At 41.6% G+C, this 16749-nt stretch overlaps 1 protein-coding gene across 4 annotated transcripts in view; it reads left to right on the forward strand.

Annotated features, from left to right (window-relative positions):
* The first annotated feature begins 211 nt into the window (after positions 1 to 211).
* The window catches only part of LOC106567991 (flotillin-2a), a 34175-nt gene continuing 17637 nt past the window's right edge, over positions 212 to 16749 (forward strand). The window contains exons 1-2 of one of the 4 annotated variants that reach the window (XM_014137952.3): positions 212 to 463; positions 13525 to 13606. In XM_014137952.3, coding sequence (XP_013993427.1) covers positions 415 to 463; positions 13525 to 13606 — 131 coding nt within the window. In that variant the 5' untranslated portion in view covers positions 212 to 414. Of the gene's footprint in view, positions 464 to 753; positions 925 to 13524; positions 13607 to 16749 lie in introns of those variants that run through there. The other 3 variants (XM_014137951.3, XM_045693555.2, XM_045693556.2) reach the window with 3 other exon arrangements.

Raw genomic sequence — 16749 nt, forward strand, 5'->3', positions numbered from 1 at the left:
GCAAACGTGATTGGTTTTGATAAAAACGCTTTAAATGCCTTCCCAATGAAAACTTGTTTGAAAATTCAAACATATATTTTATGGAACAGAACAGAGATGTATGTTTCTTGGCGATGCACCATGCTGCCTTTTTGACATGACCGAGAGGCGCAGATTACTGTTACATTTGAGACGGGCGCTCCTCCCTCACCATTAATGCCCAGTTACGTCACGTGCCATAGACCGGTGCCCCGCGGTTCAGTATAATCGAATCAGCCTAGTGTCGATAAAAACTGTATAATAAAGCAGGGGTTACGCAAGTAGATTTCAGGTCCGGCACGCGCCAAACGTGTGTTTGTGGTCTGCAATAATACCGTAGACGAAGATTTTTAGGCGACACACGCACTTGGTTCGGGATACACGTTTTGAAATAACATGGGTAATTGTCATACTGTTGGACCAAATGAGGCCCTTGTTGTTTCAGGTACGTACCGTTACATTCATCTTTGTAAATATTAATTTAACGTGTAAGTTAATGTTACGTTCACTTGTTATTTACACAGTGACATGCACATTGGCGCGTGATTATCGCAGTGGATAACCTCGTCATTGTGTCATTACCAATTCTGAAAATGTAGACAGTTACTATATTCCTCTGACGTTAGCTAGCTAGCTAGATCACAGATAGCTGACTCACAGTTGCCGCGTTCAAAACAACTGGGTACTCGGAATCTCAGACTTCAGTGCGTTCAAAACAACTGGGAACTCGGGGGGGAAACGAGCTCGGACTGGAAAAAATCGATTTGAACGGTCACCCAACTCGGAATTCCAACTCGGGAACTCGGGCCTCTTTTCTGGTGCTCCGACTTTCCGACCTGAATTATTTTCCCGAGTTTCCAGTTATTTTAAACGCTGCAGTTATGTGTTCCTCCGGGCAGGAGATGAGTACGTATATATTTTTTATTCTAGATGCCACACTTCTCCGACACACCATGTGATTGTAAACAGCATCGCAATCGCACTTATGTCGTTATGAATTAAGTAATTGATGCGCATTTCTAGTTTGGGGAAGTAGGAACGTTGTGATTATGAATGACGGGCTCTGAGTCGTGAGGGGAGGGAACATGATAGTGGGGGGTGCCCATTCCCTTATGTCAGGCTGTCTGTGATGTCAGGTCTAATACGTTTGACATTTTAGCCATTTAGCAGGCGATTTTACCTAGAGCGATTTACAGTTACCTATACATTCAGACCACAAATGTCATGCCAGATTTACGTAATACAGATTAAATGGTATGACATTTGGCCTGGTGTGATAAAGACACAGTGATTGTAGCTAATGGAATATTACCCATTAAATACAGTACAACTCTGAACGTATTATAAATAACTTTGGCTAAAAAGCAAGGACATATTAATAGTTTTTAATAATTATGTTCGAGAGGTAGTTTATTGTAGAAAGATATGCTTTTTGCATCTGAAAATGTAATTTCTGGATACTAGACTGCCTGTAGCCTTCTATTTGCAGTGTGGCAATATGAGAGAGCGGTTGTCATGACTCGTGACACGTGAAACCTGAGCAGACCAATGGAATTTGTGGAAGTATTGCTTTATTTCATCCATATGAGTTAAGTTAGAGACAGATGTAGCGTGAGGTCTTTTAAGGTCTGGAAACGGACGCAGTCTTTACAGACCCTGATCTGTAGCAGCACTGGATAACTGCAATTAACTAAGTTATGTTGTTAAATGTAGTTGTGTATATGCCTTGAAAGATTACAATGCCATTTTCAGGCAGTTTCAAGGACAGAGCTCGCTCGGTCCACTAGGATACATGAGTAGCTAGGCTATGTTATCTTGTTTTTTTTGTAGAAAGTTACACAATAAATTAGGCATGATATCATAATCAACCCTTTTGATTGTGTTTTATTATTGAGACTGATAGTATGGTGAGTACAAATCACTCAGCAAAATCAGATTTGATTGTTTATGTAGCGTTGGTTAGAGAAATAATCAGATTTGTACTCGTCTTGTACAGATTGCAGTAGTTTGACTGTGGTTTGGGGTGTAGCCTACTACAGTGCATAGTAGTTTGTTTTCATAACCTCTTTGAGAAACCAGTTTCCTGTCTACATGGGCCGAATACAATGTGAAATGCTTACTTACAAGCCCTTAACCAACAATGCAGTTCAAGAAATAAAGTTAAGAAAATATTTACTAAATAAAGATGAAAAATGTATAAAATAATAAGGCTATGTACAGGGACCAGGGGTACAGGTTAGTCAAGGTAAGTTGTACATGTAGGTAAGGGTAAAGTGACTATGCATAGATGGTAAACAGCAAGTAGCAGCAGTGTAAAAACGGGGGGGGGGTGTCAATGTAAATAGTCTGGGTGGCCATTTGATTAATTGTTCAGCAGTCTTATGGCTTGGGGGTCTTTTGTTAAGGAGCCTTTTGGACCTAGACTTGGCACTCCGGTACCGCTTGCTGTGCGGTAACAGAGAGAACAGTCTATGACTTGGGTGAATGGAGTTTTTGACAATTTTTGGGGCCTTCCTCTGACCATGATAGTTTGTTGGTGATGTGGACACTCTCGACCCGTTCCACTACAGCCCTGTAGATGTGATTGGGGGTGTGTTCGGCCCTCCTTTTCCTGTAGTCCACGATCAGCTCCTTTGTCTTGCTCACATTGAGGGAGAGGTTGTTGTCCTGGCACCACACTGTCAGGTCTCTGACGACCTCCCTATAGGCTGTCTCATCATTGTTGGTGATCAGGACTACATTCTTACTACAGAATGAAAGAACAGCTCTTGGATTTTCCATTGCGTTGAAACCAGAGGGATGAGTCACCAGATGACTATGAGAACCCAAATGTCAGGACGAATTATGGTCACATGATCTACACTACAGTGACCCTAACTTTTCCTTTTGTCACTAGATGACCATGCTGCAACTGACTGAAGAGTTGATGTGCAAGCAAGCTGTTGAGCAAGTACATGAGCTGTCTTTGTAACTTTAGGGTTATGGTTTGGTTTAGGTCTGGGGTTAGGTTTAGGGGGTCAAAGTTAGGTTAACTTCTCTAGGGCCGGCGGGACGAAATCGTCCCACCTACGTAACAGCCAGTGGAATCCTGTGGCGCGTTATTCAAATACCTTAGAAATGCTATTACTTCAATTTCTCAAACATATGACTATTTTACAGCATTTTAAAGACAAGACTCTCGTTAATCTAACCACACTGTGCGATTTCAAAAAGGCTTTACAACAAAAGCAAAACATTAGATTATGTCAGCAGAGTACCCAGCCAGAAATAATCAGACACCCATTTTTCAAGCTAGCATATAATGTCACATAAACCCAGAAGACAGCTAAATGCAGCACTAACCTTTGATCTTCATCAGATGACACACCTAGGACATTATGTTATACAATACATGCATGTTTTGTTTAATCAAGTTCATATTTATATCAAAAACCAGCTTTTTACATTAGCATGTGACGTTCAGAACTAGCATACCCCCCGCAAACCTCCGGTGAATTTACTAAATTACTCACGATAAACGTTCACAAAAAACATAACAATTATTTAAAGAATTATAGATACAGAACTCCTTTGTGCAATCGAGGTGTCCGATTTTAAAATAGCTTTTCGGTGAAAGCACATTTTGCAATATTCTGAGTACATAGCCCAGCCATCACGGCTAGCTATTTAGACACCCACCAAGTTTAGCCCTGACCAAACTCAGATTTACTATTACAAAAGTTTGATTACCTTTGGTGTTCTTCGTCAGAATGCACTCCCAGGACTGCTACTTCAATAACAAATGTTGGTTTGGTCCAAAATAATCCATCAATATATCCAAATAGCGGCGTTTTGTTCGTGCGTTCAAGACACTATCCGAAGTGTAAATAAGGGTTACGAGCATGGTGCATTTCGTGACAAAATATTTCTTAATATTCCATTACCGTACTTCGAAGCATGTCAACCGCTGTTTAAAATCCATTTTTATGCCATTTTTCTCATAAAAAAGCGATAATATTCCGACCGGGAATCTGCGTTTAGGTAAACAGACGAAAGAAAACAAAGCATTCTGTCGACGCGGGCACGAGCCTGAGTCTCACAGTACTGTAACCAGCCACTACCCAAACGCGCTACTTTTTTTCAGCCAGAGCCTGCAAAGCCACGATTCAGCTTTTTGCCGCCTTCTGAGAGCCCATGGGAGCCGTAGGAAGTGTCACGTAACAGCAGAGATCCTCTGTAATGGATAGAGATAATCAAGAAGGGCAAGAAATTGTCAGACAGGCTACTTCCTGCATGGAATCTTCTCAGGTTTTGGCCTGCCATATGAGTTCTGTTATACTCACAGACACCATTCAAACAGTTTTAGAAACTTTAGGGTGTTTTCTATCCAAAGCCAATAATTATATGCATATTCTAGTTACTGGGCAGGAGTAGTAACCAGATTAAATCGGGTACATTTTTTATCCAGCCGTGTCAATACTGCCCCCTAGCCCTAACAGGTTAATGTTTCACCGAGTCGTGGCTAATTGACGACATGCAGCTGGCGGGGTTTACGCTGCATCTGCAAGATGGAACAGCTGCCTCCGGTGAGACAAGGGGTGGCGGTCTGTGTATATTTGTAAACAACAGCTGGTGCACGAAATCTAATAGTAAGGAAGTCTCGAGGATTTCCTCTACCTCAGGAGAGCAAATCTTATCTCATGATAAGCTGTAGACCACACTATTTACCAAGAGTTTATCTATATTCTTCATAACTGTCTATTTACCACCACAAACCGATGCTGTCACTAAGACTGCACTCAATGAGCTGTATACGGCCATAAGCAAACAGGAAAACGCTCATCCAGAGGCGGTGCTCTTGGTGGCTGGGGACTTTAATGCAGGGAAACATAAATCCGTTTTACTAGTATGTTAAATGTGCAACCAGAGGGGGAAAAAAACTCTAGACCACCTTTACTCCACACACAGAGATGCGTACAAAGCTCTTCCTCCATTTGGCAAATCTGACCATAATTCGATCCTCCTGATTCCTGTTTACATGCAAAAACTAAAGCAGGAAGCACCAGTGGCTCGGTCAATATAGAAGTGGTCAGATGATGCAGATGCAAAGCTACAGGACTGTTTTGCTAGCACAGACTGGAATATGTTCCAGGATTCTTCCGATGGCATTGCGGCGTACACCACATCAGTCATTGGCTTCATCAATAAGTGCATCGACAACATCGTCCCCACAGTGACTGTACGTATATACTCCAACCAGAATCCATGGATTACAGGTAACATTCGCACTGAGCTGCCGCTTTTAAGGAGCGGGACTCTAACCCAGAAGCTTATGAGGAATGCCCTCCAACGAACCATCACAGAATCAATACATGACTAAGATCGAATCGTACATCACCGGCTCCTGCGCTCGTCGGATGTGGCCGGGCTTGAAAACTGTTAGACTACAAAGGGAAGCACAGCCGTGAGCTGCCCAGTGACATGAGCCTACCAGATGAGCTAAATTACTTCTATGCTCGCTTCGAGGCAAGCAACACTGAAGTATGCATGAGGGCATCAGATGTTCCAGACGACTGTGTGATCACGCTCTCCGTAGCCGATTGTGAGTAAGACATTTAAACTAGGGATGCACCAATATGACATTTTTGCCGATATCGATATTTTCCTTGCCAAAAAAAACGATACCGATATTTACAATTTTAGCAGCCTTTTAAGCATTCTAGTACAGTTAAATAGTTGAAACACGCACTGACCAGTTATTTTTTTGGCATTTACGCATGTCCCCATTACCAGTAAAACTTAATCAAAACCTATTTCTTTCACTTACTTGCTGTCCTGACTTGTTCATTTGTTCAGTCGTTTCATTCTCAACTCATACATGTCAAGCAGTGAAGTTTCAGCTCTGTCTGTCGCCGCTCTTCCTCGGTGCGCACTGTCATCGTGTCCGTTTCCATCTTGTCCAGCTGTGTCTAACAATTCACGTAACCCCGGTTTCTTGTCTGCATCAAAGTAACGGTCCTTGTACCTAGCATCGACCATGGTGGCGACACAGTAAAGAGGCTCAGAATGCCACCAAATCGCTTGTTCACAGCCTCTAGTAGTCTTTTCCAAGTTAACCTCACGGTCTGTCGGCAGTTTTATTGAGCAGGCGTTTCAATGCTATGACAGAGGGTATCATGTTGTCGGCAGCAGACACAGTTGATGAGCTTATTCTCGAGTCAGTTGTTCGAATGGAGCTAGAAGTGTGTTCATGTTTCAATCATGTTCTCAAATGCCATTGAAATGTCAGCAGTGGTAGGAGAACCAGCACATTCTTGTGCATGCAATAAGGCTTTCCTCAGTACAAAATCCTCAACGACCCACTGTGCTGTCAGACTCGGCATGCTCATGGGGCTGATATCGCTCGTCCAAATGTCAGTTTTGAAGCTAATAGCAGTGACGCCCATAGCAAGTAGCTCATGGATTTACGTTTCAACAATACTGTTTAAGTCCGGTAGGGCAACATCTGAAAAATAGCACCTACTTGGTAGTGTGTACCGGGGCTCGAGGTGCTCGACCAGTCGGTGAAAACCAACATCATACACGACAGAGAACGGTTGATTGTCAAGGGCAATGAATTTCATTATCTTGGCGTTAATGGATTTTGGCTTTGCGTTGTCTCGCTGAAATGTTCTTACTCTTTCAAATGACTGCTCGACTTGTTGACTGCTCGATCCACACAGCAGACATTGTGGGCTAGGTTAGGAATGCTGTGTTGCACGTGTAGTGCTATATTTTTTTGTGGCGTCATTGTCATCTACCTACGTTTATATAGGTATGCACGTCAGCTTTGACATCTGTTTTGCACATCGATGTTAAACTAGACATCGGGCCGACGTTGGCATTTTAGGCTTATATCGTCCGATTTCTGATATGCTTACCAATATATTGTGTATCCCTACTCTAAACAGGTCAACATTCACAAGGCCGCAGGGCCAGAACAGATTACCAGGACGTGTTCTATGAGCATGCGCTGACCAACTGGCAAGTGTCTTCCCTGACATTTTCAACCACTCACTGTCCGAGTCTGTAATACCAACATGTTTCAAGCAGACCACCTTAGTCCCTGTGCCCAAGAACACTAAGGTAACCTGCCTACATGACTACCGACCCGTAGCACTCATGTCTGTAGCCATGAAGTGCTTTGAAAGGCTGGTCATGGCTCACATCAACACCAGTATCCCAGAAACCTTAGACCCATTCCAATTTGCATACCGCACCAACAGATCCACAGATGATGCAATCTCTATTACACTCCACACTGCCCTTTCCCACCTGGACAAAAGGAACACCTTTGTGAGAATGCTATTCATTGACTACAGCTCAGCGTTCAACACCCTAGTGCCCTCAAAGCTCATCACTAAAGACCCTGGGACTGTACACCTCCCTCTGCAACTGGTGGTGAGGGTAGGTAGCAACACATCCGCCACGCTGATCCTCAACATGAGGGCCCCTCGGGTGAGTGCTCAGTCCCCTCCTGTACTCTCTGTTCACTTATGACTGTGTGGCCAGGCATGACTCCAACACCAAGTTTGCCGACGACACAAGTGGTAGGCCTTATCACCGACAATGATGAGACCGCCTATAGGGTGAGGTCAGAGACCTGGCCGTGTGGTGCCCGGATAACAACCTCTCCCTCAACGTGACCAAGACAAAAAAGATAATTGTGGTCTACAGGGAAAAAGAGGACAGCGCACGCCCCCATTCTCATCGACGGGGCTGTAGTGAAGCAGGTTGAGAGCTTCAAGTTCCTTGGTGTCCACATCACCAACAAACTAACATGGTCCAACCACCAAGACAGTCGTGAAGAGGGCACGGCAAAGCCTATTCCCCCTCAGGAGACTGAAAGTTCAGCAGCTGCACCATCGAGAGCATCCTGACTGGTTGCATCACCGCATAGTTTGGCAACTTCTCGGCATCTGACCATAAGGCTCTACAGAGGGTAGCGCGTATGGCCCAAAACATCACTGGGGCCAAGCTTCCTGCCATCCAGGACCTCTATCCCAGGTGGTGTCGGAGGAAGGCCCTAAAAATTGTCAGACTCTAGCCACCCTAGTCATAGACTGTTCTCTCTAATACTGCACGGCAAGCGGTACCGGAGCGCCAAGTCTTGGTCCAAAAGGCTTTTTAACAGCTTCTACCCCCAAGCCAATAAGACTCCTGAACAACTAATCAAATGGCTGCCAAGACTATTTGCATTGCCCCCCCCCCCCCCCCCCCATCTTTTACGCTGCTGCTACTCTGTTTATTATCTATGCATAGTCACTTTAACTCTACCCATGTACATATTACTAAGCTGTGCCCCCGCACATTGACTTTGTACTGGTACCCCCTGTATATAGCCTCGCTACTGTTATTTTCTCTTTTTTTTCTTTACTGCATTGTTGGTTAAGGGCTTGCAAGTAAGCATTACACTAAGGTCTACACCTATTGTGTTTGGTGCATGTGACAAATACAATTTGATAACTGTCCATTATGAATAGACCACACACTAGTAACACGTAAGATATTCTCTTAGAATAAAAAAATGTTTAATAAAATGGGTCCTTTTTCAAAGAAACAAAGGCCTAGCCTTAGCGCATGAATCAACCGAGCCAAAATGTGATGCCATGCTTTTTAAGGGGTAAATTCTCACTCATTCCCATGGTGGCCTCTAGTATGTGGAGTCTGTCTGGCATCTGAAGTATTCTGAGGGAAGCAGAGCAGCAGCTGTGACTACAAGTCAGTCACTCCACTCACTGAAATAATCCATCCGTCCAGGGTCTGTTTCAGCATTGCTCCTCTCCACTTTGGAGACCTGCATTAAGACGTCCATCTTGTAATATGGCCCACACCCCTTATTACAAAATGTCAGTATGCAATGAGTGCTGAATGTCACTGGGAGTCTCTGACCAGCACGTAGGGCTGGGCAATATTGCATAAAAAGTCATCTAGATTTTTAAATTGAGTGGCATTTCACTATATATACATGCATGCATAGTACATTCAGATCCCTTGACTTTTTCCACATTTGGGTAAGTTACTGCCTTATTTTAGTTGTTTTTATTCCTCATCAATCTACACACAATACCCCATAATGACAAAGCAAAAACAGGGTTTTAGAAATTTTTCCTAATGTATAAAATTTTTTTTTTCTGGTATCACATTTACATTCAGACCTGTTCCTCAGTACTTTGTTGAAGCACAATTGTCAGCAATTGGGTATGATGCTACAAGCTTGGCACACCTGTATTTGGGGAGTTTCTCACATCCTTTGCAGATCCTCTAAGGCTGGATTGGGAGCATCGCTGCACAGCTATTTTCAGGTCTCTCCAGAGATGTTGGCTCGGGTTCAAGTCTGGGCTCTGGCTGGGTCACTCAAGGACATTAAGAGATTTGTTCCAAAAACCACTCCTGTGTTTTTCTTGGCTGTGTGCTTAGGGTCGTTGTCCTGTTGGAAGGTGAACCTTCGCCCCAGTCTGAGGTCCTGTGCGCTCTGGAGCAGGTTTTCAAGGATCGCTCTGTACTTTGCTCCGTTCATCTTTCCCTCGACCCTGACTAGTCTCCTAGTCCCTGCTGCTGAAAATCCTCCCCACATCATAATGCTGCCACCACCATGCTTCACCGTAGGAATGCTGCCAGGTTTCCTCCAGACATGACACCTGGCATTCAGGCCAAATAGTTCAATCTTGGTTTTATCAGACCAGAGAATCTTGTTTCTCATGGTCTGAGAGCCCTTTAGGTGCCTTTTGGCATACTCCAAGCGGACTGTCATGTGCCTTTTTACTGAGTGGCTTCCGTCTGACCACTCTACCATAAAAGCCTGATTGGTGGAGTGCTGCAGAGATGGTTGTCCTTCTGGAACGTTCTCCCATCTCCACAGAGGAACTCTGGAGCTCTGTCAGTGACCATCAGGTTCTCCCCCGATTGCTCAGTTTGTCCAGGCGGCCAGCTCTAGAAAGAGCCATGAGGGTTCCAAACTTCTTCCATTTAAGAATGATGGAGGCCACTGTTCTTGGGGACCTTATATGCTGAAGATGTTTTTGGTACCCTTCTCCAGATCTGTGCCTCGACACAATCCTGTCTCAGAGCTCTACTGACAATTCCTTCGACCTCATGGCTTGGTTTTTGCTCTGACATGCACTGTCAACTGTGGGACCTTATATAGACCAGGTGTGTGCCTTTCCAAATCATGTCCAATCAATTGAATTTACCACAGGTGTTTCTACAATCAAGTTGTAGAAACAGTGCAAGGATGATCAATGGACACAGGATGCCCCTGAGCTCATTTTCGAGTCTCATAGCAAAGGGTCTGAATACTTATGTAAATAAGGTATTTCAGTGAATTTTTTTAAAATAAATTTGTAAACATTTCTAAAAATGTTTTTGCTTTGTGTGTAGATTGATGAGAATTGTTTTATTTAATCTATTTTAGAATGAGGCTGTAACAAATGTGAAAAAAGGGAAGGGGTCTGAATACTTTCCAAATGCACTGTATTTGTATGTTTAGTGTTACATTTCTTGATCAGTCTTTCTTGATCAAAATGTCTGCCCCCATCGCTGTGAACATCTCAGAGCTCTAGCTTGGATTTCTGAACTTATGAACTCGCCTTTCATCTCATATTAGTCTTTCTTGTCTGTCTGACAAATGGAAAGTGTTTTTTTTGTTTAAAATCGATGAATTATTTTAGATTAATGGCTATAAATCTCTCCATGTGCTACCGTGATGAAACCACTCTCTCTACAATGTTGCTCCATCCTCAGTTTTCTCCTATCACAGCCATTAAACTCTTAACTGTTTTAAAGTCACCATTGCCCTCATGGTGAAATCACTGAGCGGTTTCCTTACTCACAGGCGTCCTTCCTAATCTCAGTTGCCGGAATCTTTGGATGGTTATCAATACACCCAATCACTACAAAGGTTAATTAATAACTTCACCATGCTCAAAGAGATATTTAGTGTCTGCTTTATCTTTTTTACCCATACAATTATCTGTATGTGTGGGATGCAGGGATAATGTAGTTATTCAAAAATCATGGTACACACTATTGCACAGAGTGAGTCCATGCAAATTTTTACTCAACTTATTTAGCCTTGCCATAACAGGGGTTGAATACTTGTAAAACTTTCAATAAACATAATTCCACTTTGAGATGATGGGGTATTGTGTGTAGGCCAGTGACACAATCTCAATTTAATCAATTTTAAATGCAGGCTTTAACGTGGAAAAAGTCAAGGGGTGTGAATACTTTCTGAAGGCACTGTAAATAGCCTTTGCGCGTGATGCCCTTGCAGCTAAACTGTCATTCTATAGGCCTAATAGTAAGTTAGAGATTGTTTGCAGTCAAGACAAGCCAGCAGCTCCCCCTCGTGTGTGTGTGGGGGTGTCGTGAAAGCTGGACATTTCTGGTCAACAGCCAGAAATGCTTGACGCTCTTAGATGTTACTGCTTGCTGTGAGTTTTTTTAAACCTGTATTGCTTGTGGTTTATCAGGGCCAGAATACCTTTTTTCACACACACACTATAAAATGATTGAATCACACAAATCATGTGAGAAACAACAGCAGACATTTTATTAATGTGAAATGAAACCTTGTTGTCATGATCTGCAAGGAAGCTTAGAAAGTCTTGTGTTTATTAAAGAAAATGCTAGGCTATTTATTTTGGATGTGGTTCATACAAGGAATGATTCTTTAATTTCCTCTCAGGTCTACAGTACCTTAGGCAAACTGCATTTCCTCAAATTTGGGAGGGATATTGCACATGCTTGTCTGGGTAGATGAACAGACAATGTTCCCTTGGCATGAAACATTTCTCTACAGTGTGCCCTATTGAACACGACCCTGGTTGCCCTTACAGCTGACAGTCATTCTCATGTCACATCCTGACCATAGTAAGTTGTTATTTTCTATGGTAGAGTAGGTCAGGGCGTGAAGGGGGTTTTCTAGTTTAGTTTTTCTATGTTCTATATTGGGTTGTTCTAGTTTTGTATTTCTATGTTGGGCTCTGTTTGGATGATCTCCAATCAGAGGCAGCTGGTCATCGTTGTCTCTAATTGGAGGTCATATTTAAATTGGTGTTTGTCCCACCTGGGTTTGTGGGAGATTGTTTTTGAGTACGTGTATGTTCACTCTGCGTCACGGTTTTTTTTTTGGGGGGGGGGGGGTTATTCACTTTAATTATATGTATTGTAAAGTTTCACAGTGAAAATAAAATGTGGAACGACACACACGCTGCACTTTAGTCCACTGCTCCTTTTGACAACCGTGACATCTCTACACTCCTCAAATGAATTTGCTCCTTCTGCAAGGCAGCTATAATAGACTGGTGGGTTGTTGAGCAACAAACCCGAGGTGTGCACAACTGGTGGGGTTAACTTAGAAACAAAAGATTGACAACATTTAAATTTATATTTCCTCTACATTTTATTGAAAACATAAATACATTTGCACAATGTGCACTTTTCTCTCAAATACATTGTTACTTGTTATTTAGCTAGGTAAGAATCTTTTGTTATATTAGCATAGACGTGATGAGTCAAAACACCTTAAGACATGGTATCAATAACAAGATATGAGTTGCCTACGATTCCCCACATGGCAGCTTCCTTGTCATAGCTAGGAACTATTTGACCATCAAGAATCATAACACAGTTCTGCCCCGTCAATGCGCCATGCATCGCTTTCGTGACGTCATCTAACCTGTCGGAAGAATGAAGGGAGTGGCCAAATAATCCCCTTAATGTGATAGCTGTCTTTGTTAGTGTATTTACTCTAGACTTTATCATAGCCTGGGGGCCGACAACTACTACCAGTAAAAACCCTTTTTAACTGCCATTTGTTAGCACAATTGTGTTTTCCAGAACTTGATTTCTCATTTGCGTGTGAGCTAACTTTCCTGCAGTAGAAGTGTCACCACCACCATCAATTGGGGTTTGTTGGTGTATGTGGAGCAAGTGTTGAAGTGTAAGTGCCAGGGGAAGTTCTTAGTGAGAGGGTTTAGTTTGTGGTCTACAGAAGGCTTGTTGTGATTGTAAATCAGTTAAATAACTAGTTTCTACATGAGGCCTAAAACACTCACAAATACACTGAACTAAGAGGGGAATAACACTACATACAATATGACACTGTAATAGGTTAACACTAAATTGGGTTTGTTTGTAGGCATGTGGAGGGGTGGTACAGCTTTGGTTGACTAGATACCCTATGACTTTATGGTTCATTGATATAGTACTGTAGCAAAGCATTTCAATCCCAATCTACATTCAGTTTGTTATTGACCTATATTCTAACCACTACCACCCACTCCTCCCTGGTATCTCAGCTCTTCAAACTCAGGTCTGATACCATGATACTGGTCTGGTTTACTATGGTCGAATAATAGTGTAATACTCTGATAATGATACTGCGGTGCAATGACAATGACTGTGTAAAATACAGTACTATTTCTATGGTGTTATCATTAGTGGTTACAATGTCATGCTCATGTTGTCTGTGTTGACCAACAGGTGGTTGCTGTGGCTCCGATGGGAAGACCTATGTGGTGGGAGGCTGGTCATGGGCCTGGTGGCTCATCACAGACATCCAGAGGTAAGGAAAGGGTGTAACCCATTCACAGGATTTAGGTAGCCTACAGTTTGGAATTATACACCAACGCAATGGAGTGATTTAGGTGCCAACAAACTGTATTTGAATTCAATATTTCTGAATTTGTATTTAGATATGCCTATTGAATTTGAATTCAATATTTTGGGGTTTGTAATGAACAAAGTGAACCATTGAATTAATAAATTGAACTTGAATAAATATTGCATTCAGTTTTAAAATTGGATATTTAAATAGAATATGTATTTCAATATTGCATTCATTGTCTGCTTAAAACTAGACTTGATAAATGTTGAATTTAAATATTGAATTGCAAAACTGAATGCAATATTCAGTTTCAAATCCTAAAACACAAGTTCACTTTATGAATTCAATGATTACATTTTGTGCATTACAAATTCATAAATATTGAATTCAAGTACAGTTTCTGTTGGCACTGAAATCGCTCTACACTGCCCAAACATCCATTTGTGCCTATTGTTTGTTGGTAGACAAATGAGTATTTTTAAACCTCAACGCCATATTTAAAACTGCCCATTTATCCTGACATCTACACCACACATTTAAACATCTTTCCAAGCTACATTAGATATTATAGTCTCTTCACCAACACAAAGGAAAATGAGCTTTGTTATATTATAAACTGGACAAGTGGTTTGTGTGTGTAAACACAGCGCATCACTGCACCCACTACTCAGCTGCTCTCGAACACAACATTGCGGCTAACAACCCCTGTACACACTACAGCACAGCATTGAAATGGAAAGACAAACACTGACAGAGGTTAGGGAAGGTCAGGTGCAGTTCAATCTCGCAGAATTCTGTTCTCCTGTAGAGACGGATAATATTACAGTTGGCCTGTATTTAACAAATCAACATTTTAGCTTCCACAGCGCATATGATAGTTGTGAAATCAAGTCGGAATGATTAAAACATTTGCAGTGATAGTTTTTATATCTCTGAACACAGCAAATCCCATTACAATTTATTTGATGCATTTTCCCTTAACTACATGTACAGTATTGTTAATGTTATGAATTTAATGTATTATGTGTATGTTTGTTCCCTCTTTGTCTCTTTGTTTCTGCCATGCTAACTAACATGCCTTGCCTGGTATGTGTGTCTCTCTCTGCCCTGCCGTGTCTTGGGGATGATGTCCGAACTAGCTTAAAGCTATAAGGACAAGTTGTGAATCCCAAACCACCCCCTCTCTTCTACCAACTCGCTCAGAGGGCCCTCCGTTATCACGTGTTGCTAACGAAACTTCAAGGGTGACTTCCAGAGAGTGGCGATGGGCTCAATACACCCATCAACTTCAGGACACACTCCTGACTTGAATGATGCAATTCATGTTCCACTTTTAAATAATAAAACGAGCATGAAATTCAAATTAATAAACCCCACCCCCGTCGTTTTACAAGATATAAACCTCAGTAACATTTCATTTGGAGGTATTTCGTCTGTTACATGTGTCAAGTCTTGAAATAAGTCATCAACAAATGCATGTGACGTATAATTAGGCACGCCTCTTCTTTTGTATGAAATTCTAACATTTTGCAGTGTGTTAGCAACACTGATGCCTGCAACCTGGCTGGCTCGGTCTAAATGGCGATCTGAGGGTCTAATTAGCCCCTGCACCTTCAATCATTTTCACTCCCTCAGATTTGGGACACTTGTGCAAATGGAGGAGGTGCGCGTAAACGTGCAAATGGAGGGGCGAGGGGAGGGGGGTGATTTGGGATTCAGCCAAGGGCTTTTGTCTAGTAGTTGCTAGGATACCTGCCATTAAGGCTCTAAATAAAGTGAAGTAGAGGCATGGATGGCTCAAGTGTTTGTTGCCTGTGGCGCTCTTTTAAGGTTGTTTTCACACTTGGTCCCCTTCAGAAAAAATTTGTGCCGTTTTTGGATATTGATTAGTGATTGTCAAGGATGCACAAAGTTCCGATTTTGATTTATTTTTTATTTTTTTTGCATTGTGCTCTATAGGCTAAGAGTTTCAAACTTTATTCGATTGTGGGGGTTGGATAGTGTAAAGCACTAAAGATAAGACAAAATAATTGTAATCAAGTCGCTCTGGATAAGAGCGTCTGCTAAATGACTAAAATGTAAAATACTATTAACATGTAAATATGTTAACAATAATATTTACATATAGCAGAAGAATAACTGCAGATGAAATAATGCTGTCATTGAAAATTGTACACCCAATGAGAAGACAACATATTTGATGAGAATCACAACTAAAATCAATTCTCGCTCTTAAAGGGGCAAGCTGCCTAAGCTTTAAGAGCTAGAATTGATGTTAGTTGTGATTCTCATCAAATATGTTGTCTTCTCATTGGGTGTACAATTTTCAATTACAGCATTATTTCATCTGCAGTTATTCTTCTGCCATTTATTCTGTTAAATTTAAATATTTTTGTTAACATATTTACATGTTAATAGTATTTTACATTTTTGTCATTTAGCAGACACTCTTATCCAGAGTGACTTGATTATAATTATTGTCTTTATCTTTTAACTAAATGCAATCTATTAGCTTCCAAAATGTAAGTAGGTACAGTGCCTTGAGTAAGTATTCATACCACTTGATTTATTCCACATTTTGTTGTTACAGCCCGAATTCAAAATTGATTAAATGTTGTTGTTTTTTTCACCACATCTAAACACAACACCCATAATGACAAAGTGAGAACATTGAAGTCAATACTTTGTAGAAGTACATTTGGCAGCGATTACAGCTTTGAGTATTTCTGGGTAAGTCTCTAAGAGCTTTCCGCACCTGGATTGTAGGCTACTGTGGCTATTTCATCATAATGTACCGTTGAAGTTGGAAGTTTAAATACACTTAAGTTGGAGTCATTAAAACTAGTTTTTCAACTACTCCACAAACTTCTTGTTAACAAACTAGTTTTGGCAAGTCGGTTAGGACATCTACTTTGTGCATGACACAAGTCATTTTTCCAACAATTGTTTACAGACAGATTATTTCACTTATAATTCACTTTATCACAATTCCAGTGGGTCAGAAGTTTACATACACTAAGTTGACTGTGCCTTTAAACAGCTTGGAAAATTCCAGAAAATGATGTCATGGCTTTAGAAGCTTCTGATAGGCTAATTGACGT

This window comes from Salmo salar, chromosome 13 (genome assembly GCF_965601325.2).
Source record: "Salmo salar chromosome 13, fSalSal1, whole genome shotgun sequence".
In the NCBI taxonomy this organism is placed as follows: domain Eukaryota; kingdom Metazoa; phylum Chordata; class Actinopteri; order Salmoniformes; family Salmonidae; genus Salmo; species Salmo salar.